The sequence below is a fragment of the Pinus tabuliformis genome, chromosome 7, assembly GCF_031772625.1.
Source record: "Pinus tabuliformis cultivar Carrire ecotype Pingquan chromosome 7, CPIR1, whole genome shotgun sequence".
Lineage (NCBI taxonomy): Eukaryota > Viridiplantae > Streptophyta > Pinopsida > Pinales > Pinaceae > Pinus > Pinus tabuliformis.
In genome coordinates, this window is record NC_142293.1 from 843,387,158 (window position 1) to 843,402,213 (window position 15,056).

Here is a 15,056-nt window from a genome sequence, read left to right on the forward strand (position 1 = left end):
AGTTTCATGGTAGCATGATCTTGATTGCAAACCTACAGAGATGCCCTTGCCAACCAATAGATCTTTCAAGAAAAATGCCTCAGATTTAAAATGCCACAAAGATTATGATTTGGCTACAGAGGTAGATACGAGCTCATCAGAGAGACTTTGGTTATTGGATCCAAGGGACTTGATTTTGATTGCAGAGATTCAAGAGAACCAATACCACGACTTCTTGATATCGATTCTTCTTACTCATATATATTTGGACTATACCCTAGAGAGGTTAAATCACTGAAGTAAAAACCAATTCGGATTTCCATAAGATGCCAAGAAGTACAATAACAAGGATGATATATGATGTTAATACTTTGTTCAATTTGATCTCTGGTTTTTAAAGGATCAATAATATCAGTACAACTTCAGGAGCCACAGATACATTACTTAGAGATCACTGAGTATAGAAAGGTTAGAACAGATAGGTGATCATACCTTTAACCATTCTTTCACTGGTACCTTCCAAGATTGAAACTTCTGAGAAATACCACTGATGATTCCAAGTGCAAGGATTGATACTCCAACTTCCACTTTAGGAACCAAGTAATCTTCGACTTTCTTCCTTAACCTAGCTCGGGTTCCTTGTTAGAAAACCAAATATAGTGTAGTACAAGCAATATTTTCTGAACTTCAGATATTATTTGTGAGGTTAACAGTACTTCTTTTAGATTTATTCTTCTATCAACAAATAATTATACCTCAGAACTTAACCACAGTAGTAAGGAGAAAGCAGAGATCACAATACACAATAAGAGATACCAGAAATTAGGTCCAAGACCAGGGCAAAACCCAACCAAATCCTGCTTAGAGAGATCCTTCAAAATACATAAAGACAAGGACTATACTGACCCAAGAAGACTTCCACAAGTGCAAGGTTTCCACAATTGAATGTCCTATAAAGATCACAAAGGCAAGGTTGATTCTCTCACAAGACTGGAATGTACCCTTCCTAAACAACATTTAGATCCAGATCTTCAGGCTCTAAAGCTCGAAGAAACTGATGGAGTGATGAATTTCCAAGCAAATCAGAAAACCCCTGGGCAAAGCATTTAATTTGCTCTGCAACAGGTGCCACAAAATGACATTGAATCAGCAGCAACCAATTCCATTGATATGCACATACGGTTTTTATGAAGAAAATCATTGAACTCTTTATGTGTTGTTGTTTTTTTTTTTTTTTTGCTGCTTGAGCACCCCATGTCTCTTGCAACATCCGGCCAAGAACAAAGACACCAACAGCTGTATAGCTGCACTTACAGATATTATGATCCTCACAACAAACAGATAATATTGTCAAATCTCAAAGCATTGTGGAAAAAAAAATTAAACAGTTCATCACTAGAATTTATGTGATTTTGTGAATGCTCCAAGAACCATATCAAATCTATCTTACATATTTCCGTAGCTATTTTGGCATATGCTCCACCTTCATGACCAGCATACATAAAAAGAGATCCCGAATGCTTCAATGAAACCTCTAAGGTACCCTTGCCATTTGACACCATTTCAATCATCTTTGTCCTGATCTCTTGGTCAGATTTCTCATTTTCAAACTTGGGATAGAAAGTAGCACGAATTTGAGAACAAGCAAAAGCCCCCTTGTCTACCACGAAATCTCCCACAACAGGGCCCTTCAGTGACTGCCCTTCTTCAACCGTTGGATTGCTGTTCAATACAGTGTCCACACTCTGCCCAAAAGCCGTTGATAATGGCTTCGCCCCAAACTGTGCAGTACCACTGCTACTAGAACTTGAGCTTTCACCCATCACTATCATTGATGACTTTCCTTGATCCCCATTATTACCACCGCCATAGGTTGCAGGTCCCTTTGCAACCCACAGTGTTTTCTGTCCAGCTTGACCTTTTGCAACAGCAAGTTTCTTTGATGAATCAGGTCCAATAGACGGTTTGTCACCAACACTAGTTTTTAAACCAGACAACTTTGAATCAGTGGAACTTCCAATCCCCCCAACAAACGACTCAACTGGTATAAATTTCTGCTTGGGCTGAGCTCTCCCAGCAACAAGGTTTACTGATACATCAGAAGCACTATTAACTGAGGAAGCTTCTAGAGCAATTTTTTCCACCCCTGAAATCATCAGCAGATCCACTAGAACCTCTGCTTCCAGAATTAGTAGTCACACTTGCAGATGTCTGGACATCAGCTTTTGGCTTCTCTTTCCACATTGGATTTTCCATGCTCCGTCCCGTATCGGCTTCGTCGCACGAAAGCATCTTGTTAATACGGTGAACACGGAATGGATACACACAAACACGTAGACGGAACGCGTCCTTCCCGTCGAACTTGGCCATTTACTCGTTACAAGCAATACGGACCGCTTCCAGCGCCTTGCTCGTTACAGTTTCGTTCTCTCAACTCACCAATTGAACGCAGAAGGGAAACTCGTCCGCTGCTCATTTGTTGGCACCAACATCGTATATACAGATTTTGGGAGCTGGAACACCCCGACAGTATCGAGCTTTTGCGTAGGGTTTGTTCTTAATCTAGCAATAAAACTTGCTGGACAACAGCACGCCTGTGATTCACTGAAATATCGATTAATAGTTTGAATCATATGCCTCCCCTTTAACGCATCGGCTTCTGCATAGGCAAGTGGCTCAAATGAATCCACAAGAAGCTGAGATCTATGGACTTCAATTTCATGCCGATTATCAAGATCTTCTTGAGGTTCTAACAGCATAGTCAATACTAGATACCTCTTAGACTCGAAATCAAGAAGGTGTTTCCGTGAGGACTCCGCCACTATCGGAAATCTCTGGCTTCCGCTGCGTGTAAATCCCCTGCGGCTTTTATCCGCGTAGAGGATGAAATGCATTATCGTTCATTTAAATTGGTCTATCCCTGTTTTAAAATTTGGATTTTCATTGTCTTTCGATAACCAAGTGCAAAATTCACCAAAATTCTCTACGCCTCATCGCGGAGACTGTATTTATGTAAGGTAACTGTTGAATAAGATTTATTTAAAGCTAAACGGCGGGCACTTAGCATCGATAGAAAATCTCCCATGCTTTTCCAAAAACTTTTATGTCGGCGTATAATGACTCATAAGCCCACGGGGCACGTAATTCTTTACGCGTCCAATAACTACCAAACTCACGCTTTAATTTAACACGCAATCGTTTAGCTGGCATCGGACAAGTCCGCAATCCATCCATTGACATGAGCTTTGCACGCCAGTTTCATCACCTGGGAGGACCTTCGACGCCCCCTATCACTGGCAGAGACGGTTATAAATTACTATCTGGCAGTTCTTCAGTTTTCCCTGGAGTATGGGGGGCAACTTTGCATGCTGCAGATGCTAGCATTCGAACATTCTTCCGTTCATGTCTAAGCCGACAATTTACAGATTCTTTAGTAGCTGCAACAACTCATAATTTCCTCAACCGGAATAAAACAAAGTTGTTCAATGCGTATCCATCTCTTCTTCCTGAGTATTTTCCTCTGTTTCTAAAGCTGATTGCATGGAATGGAGGGACGCGGTGAACAGATATATGTAAAGTACAGTGAGAAAATAAACATACTACTACCATAAAAATCCAATAGTTTCTATTATCAGACAGCATCTAACAGAAAGAAGCCCTCTTTGAACATTAAGGAGAGAGGAGCATTGAAGAGAGGAATAAATACACAGCAGGGTATATGGGCAGTCCAGTTCAATTTTTAAACCTTAATAAAAGTATAAGGTTGATATAACTTCTCTGGATTTAGAATATAACAGTTTGGGGATAATTTATAATCCGAACTTAGACAATTATCAGTGAAATACCTAAAAGCCAAGCTATTTTAAGCATCTTAACACTATGAGTAAATAGGTCATATGCTACTAAAGGCTATATAATATATGATAGTTTTTGGCTACATGGAAATCGTTATCAATGACAAAGATGCAGGATGAGAATAAGTATACCAAGATTTAGAAAGTTTTGAATGATATCAACAAGAAAACACTGCTGCCCAGTAACAGATGCCTTTTCACGATTAAAAGCACAGTTTTGCAAGCTTCTCTTAACATCCCTTACTGTGATGTGAGTGGAATATACCACTCCAACAAGCTGCATTTTACATTTAGCTTTTCATGCACACTGATTATGCATGCATATTTATTATGCTTGTTCAAGAGTTATATATTGGCAGCTTCATTTAATTAGTTTGAAGTTTTGAACCAGGAGTGAGACCATCTGAAAACTATATCTATATCTAATCTATCATTTACATATACTTGCTTCAGCTAGAAACACAACCAGTTGTCAATGCTAACAAAATTCTTAAAAGAAAAAGTCATTTCACAACATGGTCACGGTGATCATGAGGTAGCAATTTTCCACGAACACAATATATTATAGAAGGTTTCTACATTCCTTTGAAAAGTTGTGATCCTACTGTAACACCCACAAGTAACGGACAAGGATTTTAGTGTCCTGTCATAAATTATGAATCTTGTTTATGATACTTTGAGTTCAATCTAAGTATAATTCCAAGGGCACACAGAATGTCTCACCTGCTGAAATAAAACAAGGCCTCCGGCTAACAGAAGAATAACAAGCTAGGAAGCAACATTCACCTATTGGAACAAGAATTGGGTACAATAATTTCAAACCAATCGAGTTCTTCTATTTAACTCCTTCCAATACCAGAACTGTCATAAAACAATTCCAGAATTCTGAAAACTTCACTTGCATAAGCAGTCAGTGCCTTATTTTAGGAGATATAAGCTTTGGGACTGTCCTGGCACTAATTTGCATCATATTAAATTGTCTGAAACATAACTGCTGCAGCATTGTCAAGGAGATGAATTTTGCACCACCTTATTTTGATAAATTTAAATCTTTTAACAAACTTAACAGGTCCGAAAGTTGAACCAGCTCCGATACCATATGTAATGACTGTCCTAAGTTAAAGAAGTTAAAGAGTCCTTACCGAAACTGTAAAGATTATTGAAACTGTGAAACTGTATTTAATTGATTTGATGGAGTACTTACCTGATCTGCTACGGCTGTTGCGATGAGGATGCTGCAGAACTTCTCTCGTTACCGAATGACCAAACCACCCAGCCGAACCGAGTATACCTGGATACTCAATCCAGTATGCCTCTCAACCGAAGCATACCGTTCCCCCGTGCCCAGAGACTTCAAAACAAGTAAGGCTCTAGTTCCGAATTATAAACAGTATGGATAAATTCCTCTCCTTCTTCCTTCAACAGCACTCTCCTTCTCCATTCAACAGCCCCCGGTTCAGTTTTTCCCCTCACAGTCCATACCACCTCCTCCTTCAAACATTAAGCACCCCCTCGTTTTTATAGCAGAGGTTCCTCCCTCTCTACGCACCAGCTCACCGCCTTTATGAAAGGATAAGATTTTGTTAGGCGGTGACCGCTTTGTCAAGATATTTGCCTTCAATAGAATCAGATCTTCACACATCGGATGGTGTCACTTTAATTTAAGGCAGATGGTACTTTAATTTAAATAGTATAAAACCATGATGATTTAAATATTCATATTATTTTATGTATTATAAAATATCAAGTCTAATCATAAGGTTTTTTGGTTTTAGTTTTATTAGTACACCGTTTGGGTTATATATATGTAACCATATGAATAAACTCAACTATATTTCTTAGTGAGTGGATATATTTCTTCTGTTTACGAGAATTAGGTATTTAGTTACACCTTTGATAATTAATTCATTTATCTTATTTTTTTGACAATCTCCATGAATAGTCGATATATCGTCGATGTATATATATATATATTTATACTAGTGCAACGTATATGATGCATGCATATGTAGCTATCATATGCATGCCTCACATGCATGCTAATATTGCTATGTTGTTCGGGATTTGAGATGGGTTGTTACATCCCTGTATATATCTGAGAACATGTTTGGCTGCTGCCCAATGCGCCCTCTTCGGCTCCACCATGAATTCAATGAGGGTGTTGATAGCGTAGCAAATGTCTGGCCTGGTATTGACAATATACATTAGGGACCCTATGAACTGCCTGTATAAGGTGGGATCAACATCCTTGTCTTCTGATACATCAATTTTCTTCCTGTTGGTGATCATTGGGGTAGCCATGGGTCTACAATCCTCCATCCTGAATCTCTTCAGAATTTCTGTAGCATATCTCCCTTGTCCAAGGAAGATCTCCCCCTTTTGTTGCCAAACTTCCAACCCCAGGAAATAATGCATCTGTCCCAAATCCTTCATGTCAATTTCTGTGCCTAGATTCTTCTTGCAGTCCTCGATGAGCTTGAATGATCCTGTCAGGAAGAGATCATCCACATATAATACTAGGATTAGAAGCTCATTCTCTAGAACTAGATAGTAGAGATTTGGATCTGCGTCACTCTTAACAACTCCCATCTTCTGCAAGTAACCATCAATTCGACCATACCATGCTCTAGGTGCCTGTTTCAGCGCATACAAGGCTTTCTTAAATCTACATACATGAGACTTCTTCTCATGTGTCTCAAAGCCTTCTGGCTGTTCAATGTGTACCTCTTCTTCTATCTCCCCGTTCAGAAATGCCGTTTTGACATCCATTTGATGAATCTCCCATGCCGTCTGTGCTACAAGAGATATCACGGTTCTAATAGATGTATACCTGGCTACTGGGGCGAAGGTCTCTTCATAGTCAATTCCTTCCTTCTCAACATACCCTTTAGCCACAAACCTGACTTTGTATTTTTCCACACTGTCGTCTGCAGCATATTTAATCTTGTAGATCCATCTCAAACCTACCACGGATCTAACTTGAGGCCTTGGCACTACCTCCTAGACATCGTTCACCATTATGGAGTTATACTCCTCCACCATCGCATCTAACCAAACCTGATGTTGAGCAGCTTCCTGGAAACTGGTAGGCTCCCCATCCTGAGCTACTAATGCCTGATATTTATCTGGCTGTTTTCGCTCGCTCTTATCCTTGATGCACCAATGAAATCCTCTGCATCTCGCAGAATCTGACGAAGTTCCTTGCTCGTTCTTCCTCTGCCAGTAGGTGCTTCTATTAGTTCCTCCTCCTTTTGTGTCCCTAAATGACTTTTAGGCAACCCTAAGATCTAATGGCTCAGATTCATTTAGATCAAGGGATGAAAATAAATGTGCATCTAATTCTCACTTTCTATTTTTTAACTCACCTATTAAATAAAGTACCCACATTGTACTTTATGTGTAAAGTGACTTTTCACTTTATAATTTAACATCGACTTTACCAATCATAAATTCACTTTCACTTTATAAAGTCACACTTAGGAAAAGTATTATTTTGGACACTTTTCCCTAGGTAGAGGCTAACCCATGGGAAACCACTTGTCCAAGGTACATTAAAAATCAACAAAGGGATGCGAGAAGGAGGAAGAACGCAGGGCAGAGGGAAAGAAAGAGGAAGGGACACTGGGAAAGAGGGGCTTAAATGAACGCAGGTCAAGGGAGGGCCGCGGGTAAGAGGGAGTTGCGATTTGAGGGAAAAAATAATGCAGAGAGGGAGAGAGGAAAAAACGAAGGGATGGAAAGAGGGAGAAGAATCAAAGAAAAACGCAGAGGAAAGAAACTGCGATTTAGGGAGAAAATCATGTAGCAAATGAAGAGCCTCAAGGCAGCAGACATAAGAAAAAAATGGTAAGCCAAGGCCCCCAAATTTTTTCCCAGAAAATTATATTTCAGACTGATGTATTTTTGCTTTGAATTTTTCTCAGAAATTTACTTATGAAATCTTCAGATCTAAATCTGAAACCCTTGGACTGAAAATTAATTTGTCCTTGCAAAATGATATTGAGGCCAGATCTTTCCCTCCAGGGTCTAGATCTGGCTCCAAATTAATTTTTTCCTTCAGATCCATACCTGCAAAATGGAAAAGAAAAATATCCAAATCCCGATATATACAAAAAATAAATAAAACCTGAACACCCAAATAGAAAACAAATTTCAGATCTATATAAGATAATTACAGATCTATACAAATGAGTTATAGATCTATCAAATCTGAGGAGTATGAGTCTAATTCCGCTCCCAGATCTGTAGATCGAAGGCTCTTCCTAGCCAAATCTATCAATTTTGCACAAGTTATAAAATATATTTAAAATTTTTAATGAGGTACTAGCCTAGAAACACCCTGCAGAAAAATAGATTATTAGATAAATCCTGAGGCTTAGATCAAGTAGGCTCTTAAAAAATTATGCTTTGAGAGTCGGCTGGTCCAACCAAGGACTATCTCCAAATGCTCAATTAAAATTCGAATGTTCTTTTGCAAACACTAGATCCAACTATTAGAGCAAGTAGAGATAGAATAACAATATAATTTTCAAGAACTAGAGATACCTGCTAATTCAATCAAATTAAAATTGTTACCCTAGATCCAATAAATTGAACAAGATACCTGTGCACAGATTATTCCACGAGAGCTAATGATTGACAATTTTGAAATAATATTTAGCAGAAAACTTTAAAACAATATCACCATAAATTTGAGAAGAAGAACACCATCATCAATCGAAAACCCCAAGACTTTTGCATTATATTCCAGAAATAGTACAAGAGAGTGTCGAGAGCTTAGTACACGATTCAAAGATTAGATAGAATAGACAGACACCAACCTCTAATTTATAGATAAATCCTCCAACGACTAGTTCGCTTGATCCCCGTCAAAATAATCTTGACAGTTGAAAAAGATTTAATTATCTTTTGATCTTCTCCGTCGAAATTATTTTATTTAATTCCTTTTTAAATAACACAAAAAATAAATATTTTGAGTTAATTACCCCAAAACACTGATTTTGACTTAACTACCAATGCCCAAGGGTCCAAAATCTCTTGAAATTTTCAATATTCCCTTGGCCGAGGACCTCCAAAAATTAATTTGTTTAAAATCCACGAATTTTACCTTTGGAGAATTTAATTTTACGTAGGACACAATTAATTAAATCTCTGGCTTAAGAGTTTAATTTAATTTTGCCAGAAAATTTAATTAATTGACGTATGAGGGGATCAATAATTTTTCCAACCCTCTAATATTTAGCCATGGTGTCTAATTATGGGCGACCATGCACTAAATATTTTTAACATCAAGATTTTACCTTTTAATACACGAAGGGGGAAAACCCATTCGTTATAGACCCTCGACATTTGCCCATTTCTGTGACACAAAAATATAATCTAGTAGACCAAGTGACTTGTAATAAAATAATTTAGCCAATTAGCTAAAATTATTTCCATGTCACTTTTACAAAAACTCGTTCTACAACACTAGGACTCGCCTAAGATCTTGACGACAAAATCCACCCTAGCTTTGGGGTGAGAGTGGAGGGGAAAACTTTGCCGATCATTTGTGTTTAGACACAGATGAATCAATAAGACAAAAAACCTCTTAGAATGGGAATCGTTACCAAAACAAATGGTTTACCTAGGCTGTTACATACATATGTGGTCATACTAGGATTATTTACATTATACATATGCAGAATGGGTTTACAAAATTGCCGATTGCTGATGAAATCTGAAAAGCGGAAACACTTGAACACGATAAATCCCTTTTGCGAAAAAAAGGGGTGTACTGCTATGGGGTTGTTGACATAGAATGGTCAACATCTGGCTCTACTTGGGGACATATTGCTTCATTAGAGGAATGTGAGATCCAAAATCTGCATCCAAGCAACACACATGATTACATAAGTAACATCCATCAGAAAATCATCATATAACATTAAGTACATGAAAATAGAAGCTCTTTTACCATTAACTATTCTGCTATCATGAAATGTAAATCTAATATAACTAGAAAATGAAATGCTGAAATAACAGGGTGTGGGGTTAGAGATACAATACAAAGGATGCCCCGTGGCATCAAATGTGTTCAATATAGTGCATACTGAGCATTTCCCTGCGCTTTGAAAGATTCATAGGTTGTTTGTTAGATGTGCCATGTGCAATCTTAATCATTTTAGGACTCTGACTTATCCTCATGTTATGATGTATAACGACATCATCTTTATCAAGCATCTTTCTTTTTTTCTTCTGCTTCATACTTTTCTTTGTGGTGCGCTGTGCTGCTGATGATGTGGAATATTCTGCTTGATCTTGAAAATTTTGAAGTATCCAAGATATTCATGACATGCCTCTCTTCATTCTGCATCTGTTCTGTCAAGGGTGCCTGATTTCTTTCAATTTCTCTTTTATCCGGATCGCCTTCAACTAACCACTTTTCAATGGAACAAATGACCTCTTCATAATAGGATGGAGCTTGTTTCAATGAAGATGGAGGCTTATAAATAAGATTGCAAAAATAAGTCCAAAAATAAGTGTCTTTTGTGTGGTTGTCTCATTTATTTTTTAGTACTTGATCTGTATATTGGTGTAGGCTGCAGTGTATTTGCATTAATATTTTCTGAATAATTTTGAAAATAACTTGTTAAAATGAAGAACACAAGTAGGTAATGCAAGTCAGTTTTCTGCAGTAGGATTTTTGACTTGTTAGATTCAAAATTTTTCACATGGTATCAGAGCAATTGCAGATCAAGGAGGACTAAAGCCATCAATGAAAGGACAGAGGAAAAATCTGTGCATGAAGACAGCTGTCCCGAGAGACAAACTCAATTTCAGGCCAAGAGAGAAAAGGAGGAGTGACAATCACCAAGGGAGGCTCACGCAGACTTGTGTCAACCTGATTGGGTGACGCTGTCGCTGCACAGGGTAGTGCAGTGGTTACTGGGCCAGTGCAGACACTGTTGAGCCTCGTTTTTCCGGTTGTCGTGGCCAGAGGTGCAACACAGATTTCATTTAGAGTTGCTGGTGGGGTGCTGATGGTGCTGATTTTGTTGGTGCATAACAATATCTAGTGAGGCAGAAGCAAAGTAGAGGGAATCAGTTCCTCAGAAGATTTCTTGCCAAGAAACTTAGATCCAGTGCTGAGCAGCAGCAAATAGGGATCAGAGAGGGGTGGTTCAACAGTGGTTGGCAGAAGGATTTCCATGAAGGAAATCGAAATTCAGAGGGAGTTTGTTCCTAAGAGGATTTCTAGTGCCAAAGAAATCCAGATCCGAGTTTTGCTGGGGTTGCAGTGAAAGAGGGAGAAGAGAACTAGTTCGAAATTTTTTGGCAGAGATGGCAACCACATCTCCAGGAGGGAGGTGGGGTGATCTAGAGATGTAGTTTGAAAGGACTATAGAAGGGCAGGATCCTTGAGGTGTCCAAACTCTTGGATCACATACGCTACAGGAGCCCTTAATAACAGTAGTAGAATGACGAGAGTCAGTTGCCGTGAGGGATGATGGAGCAACAGTGGCCTAGAGTGCTAAAGTCTGAAGTAGCACAGTGAAGTGTTGCAGCAGTGCGGAAGGCATAGAGCAGATACAACAACATCGCATTAGCATCAAAGTGTCAGCACAGATTAGTAGCAGAGGTAGCTTCAGCGTCTAGGGGCATCTAGACTGACCAACATGTCAGCTTTTGGGTGACTTTTCAATTGCTTACTTTTCAACAACTGAGTTGCAGTGCAACAGTTAGCAATGGCAATGCTATGGGCAGCATGATGCAACATATTGAGAGGGAGACGCAGTACGGATGCAACAGTGACAGTGGCAGTGTCATGGGAAACAATACAGATTGCAATAGCGCAGTGGATGAAGGGCAGCAGGCCGAACATTAGCAGCGCAAAAGACCAATGCTATGGATCAGTGTGATACTTATGCTGGGAAGTATTGCTAGAGCACATTCCTCGCTAAGAGGGAGTGTTGATTTTTGGGGTAACATCAGATGTGCTCTAGCTCCGAAATTTTGTATAGGGGCTAGAACACATGAGATCTCCAAGACCCAAAAATCATTTGGTGAAATTCCACCGGGATTGTATTTTATTAAAATAATTAATATTTTTAATGGGGTTCCTAAGTCTAAACTTAGGAAAATTAAAATATTAATGGGTATTAATAAAAATATGGGAGAAAAGCTGATAAGAGATGAGGATCAAGTCTAATTTAATCTTAGTCGTTGATTAGAGATTAGATCACGAGCGTTGATTTCTCAACAGGAAAATTATAAAGGAAGGCTTGGGGTTAGTTGGAGAACACACACAGAGAGATTGAGGAAATCGATTTTCTGAGGTGAGAAGTTCTCGAGAGGAAAATCGATTGGGGAGATCTTGCAACTGAGGGGCAGGTATAGTTCGGGAATTCTGACAGAGAGGCAGAGAGAAGCTTGTAGAGGCAACGCAGTAGCCAGGAGGACCGACGTTGGCCCAGTCTAGGCCCACACAGCCTAGACGCAGAGCTAGAAGGGCTAGCGCATAGGAGAAAGCTGCCTTCGACGCAAAAAGCTGGAACAACCGGCAAAGCTGAGGCAGTGGACAAAAGAGCTGACACAGAGTTGACACTGAGCTTGTGGGGCTGACGCAGGGCCTACGTAGGGCCAGTTCAGAAGGAGCTGGCGCTAGCTAGTTTTGTTGTTGGATCAGCTGAAATCTGCCAGGTGAAGTGAGGTAAAACTCACTCAGGTTTTCCACCATTGTATTTCTCTGTCTTTGAGGTGAGAAGTTCTCGAGAGGAAAATCGATTGGGGAGATCTTGTAATTGAGGGGCAGGTATAGTTCAGCAATTCTGACAGAGAGGCAAAGAGAAGCTTGTAGAGGCAGCGCAGTAGCCAGGAGGACTGATGTTGGGCCAGTCTAGGCCCACGCAGCCTAGACGCAGAGCCAGAAGGGCTAATGCAAAGGGGAAAGCTGCCTTCGACGCAAAAAGCCGAAACAACCGGCAAAGCTGAGGTAGTGGATAGAAGAGTTGACACAGAGCTGACACTAAGCCTGTGGGGTTGACGCAGGGCCTACACAGGGCCAGCACAGAAGTAGCTGGGGCTAGCCAGTTTTGTTGTTGGATCAGCCGAAATCTGCTAGGTGAAGTGAGGTAAAACCCACTTAGGTTTTCCGCCATTGTATTTCTCTGTCACTGGTTTGCCCGGAGGGAAACCAACATTTGTATTCAAAACTTCTGCTTAATAATAGAAAATCCTCAGAACTATTGCACCAGTTTTCCCGCATTGGGTTTTTTTGGGGATGTTTAGTCCAAAAATAAGTGTGTCCTTTGTGTGGTTGTCTCATTTATTTTTTAGTACTTGATCTGTATATTGGTGTAGGTTGCAGTGTATTTGCATTAATATTTTCTAAATAATTATGAAAATAACTTGTTAAAATGAAGGACACAAGTGGGTGATGCAAATCAGTTTACTCAATGTTTTTAAAACCGGAACCGGTGACCGGACCGGTCCACCTAATGAACCGGTTTACCAACCGGAACCGGTCTAACCGGGACTGGTTTGGTCTAAACGAACTGGTTTTAGAAAAATACATTAAATAATTATTTTTTAATGAAAAAAACTATTTTTAAGATTTAAAACCATGATTCCAAGCCAATAGAGACAAAATATGCAAAGATTGCTCATTTATATACCATGTAAAGGTGAATATATCAAAATGGCACCGAGTGCAATACATATCATCGACAAAATACATAAGCAATGAGGCTCTAAATGGCCTCTAGAGTGCAAAAACAAAGCCTACAAACTATGGGGCCAGTGGCCTACTACAAGACTTCAGTCTAGACTCTACATATATGATAATAGTAAATACTATAATAGTGATCAACATTATCACTTGAAGTTGAAACTTCTCATGAGTCTCAGTCATCATGATCAAACTCAGTTGGTTGAGTCTCAACTCCCAAACTTTGCAGTCACAAACTTCTCTATTGGTTCAGTGACTTGAGTCTCAAACTTCTGAAGGTATTCTGCCCTAATATGCCCTATTATTTCATTTGGTGCTCCACATGGCTTTACATGGCCTCCTATCCCAGCCAGGTGTTGCTTGAACCTGTTAATACCCCCTCCTTGAATGGATTTTTGGCAATATTTGCAGATCATTTTTCCATCAATCATATCACAATGAGCCCATGCAGTATCTCTGGCTTTTGGAGGCATGATGACTCCCTGGATGGTAGATCATAGAAGTGAGAAGTTTGTAACACATAAAAAAAATTAATTCATGGACAACAGTCAAATAAGGAATTTTCAAGTGCAAATCCTTACCTGGAAATGCAAACTAGCTTCCTTAGCCTCCTCTTGAAGATGGCAACTCCACTGACAGCTACACACTATCTCCAAAATAGCTCCAACTCCAACTCCAAGATGACTATTTCAACAAAAACTCGACACTCTCCAAGCTCACAAGCAAACTCACAAACACTCACAAACACTCCAAATCAGTTGTGTGAGACAAATGAGAGTGAGAGGGGCCTCTTATAGCTTGGAGAGGGTGTTTTTGGAGGGAAAACACCCTTAGTTCCCCCCCAAAACCCCAAAACCACAGTTAGAAATCCGCTTTTTGCAAGTTATGGTGGGCATGCCTAAAACAGGCCGGTTTGATACAAACCGGCCGGTTTCGTCCTAAACCAGCCGATTTTCACCGGTTAGGGCCAAAAATTGGAGAAACTGCCTTTCAAACCGGGTTTTTTGGCCGGTTTAGACCGGCGGCCTTGCTAACCGGCCGGTTAGACCGGTAACCGGTTTTTAAAAACGGTTTTAAAAACACTGAGTTTACTACAGTAGGATTTCTGACTTGTTAGATTTAGAAATTTTCACAACTCTTTGGAGAGCTGTTTGAGCAGGTTCTGGATACGACAGTCATATATTGTGACAACAAAAGTGGGATATGATTGGCAGAGAATCCCATACTTCATGACAAGTCCAAGCACATTGAGATCATGTATTACTACATTCGAGACATGGTGTAGAGAGGAGCCATAAGACTCCATCACATTTTGACCGATGAGCAGATATCGGATATACTTACCTAGGCTTTGCAGAAAGGGAAGTTCTTGATCTTCAGAGAGAAGCTTGGAATGATGGAGATGACACTCCCGGGTAAGGTTCCCGATTGATCGAGGACACTAAGCTATTCTCTTCCCCCTTGTCTAAGGTCCCAGGGTGGGGAATTGAGCCTTAGAGGTCCTAGGGTTGAGG

General features: G+C 39.8%; 2 protein-coding genes across 2 annotated transcripts in view; one reads left to right on the forward strand and one right to left on the reverse strand.

The window, feature by feature from the left end:
* LOC149250251 (uncharacterized) overlaps positions 1-15,056 on the forward strand; it is a 174,205-nt gene that overhangs the window by 141,049 nt on the left and 18,100 nt on the right. The gene's annotated exons all lie outside the window — the stretch shown is intronic.
* LOC149250252 (uncharacterized) lies at positions 1,189-2,618 on the reverse strand. The gene is made up of 2 exons (XM_089457555.1): positions 1,430-2,618; positions 1,189-1,283 (listed from the first exon to the last, which is right to left on the reverse strand). Exons 1-2 carry the CDS (start codon positions 2,133-2,135, stop codon positions 1,189-1,191), a joined length of 801 nt encoding a protein of 266 aa, XP_089313681.1. The 5' UTR covers positions 2,136-2,618.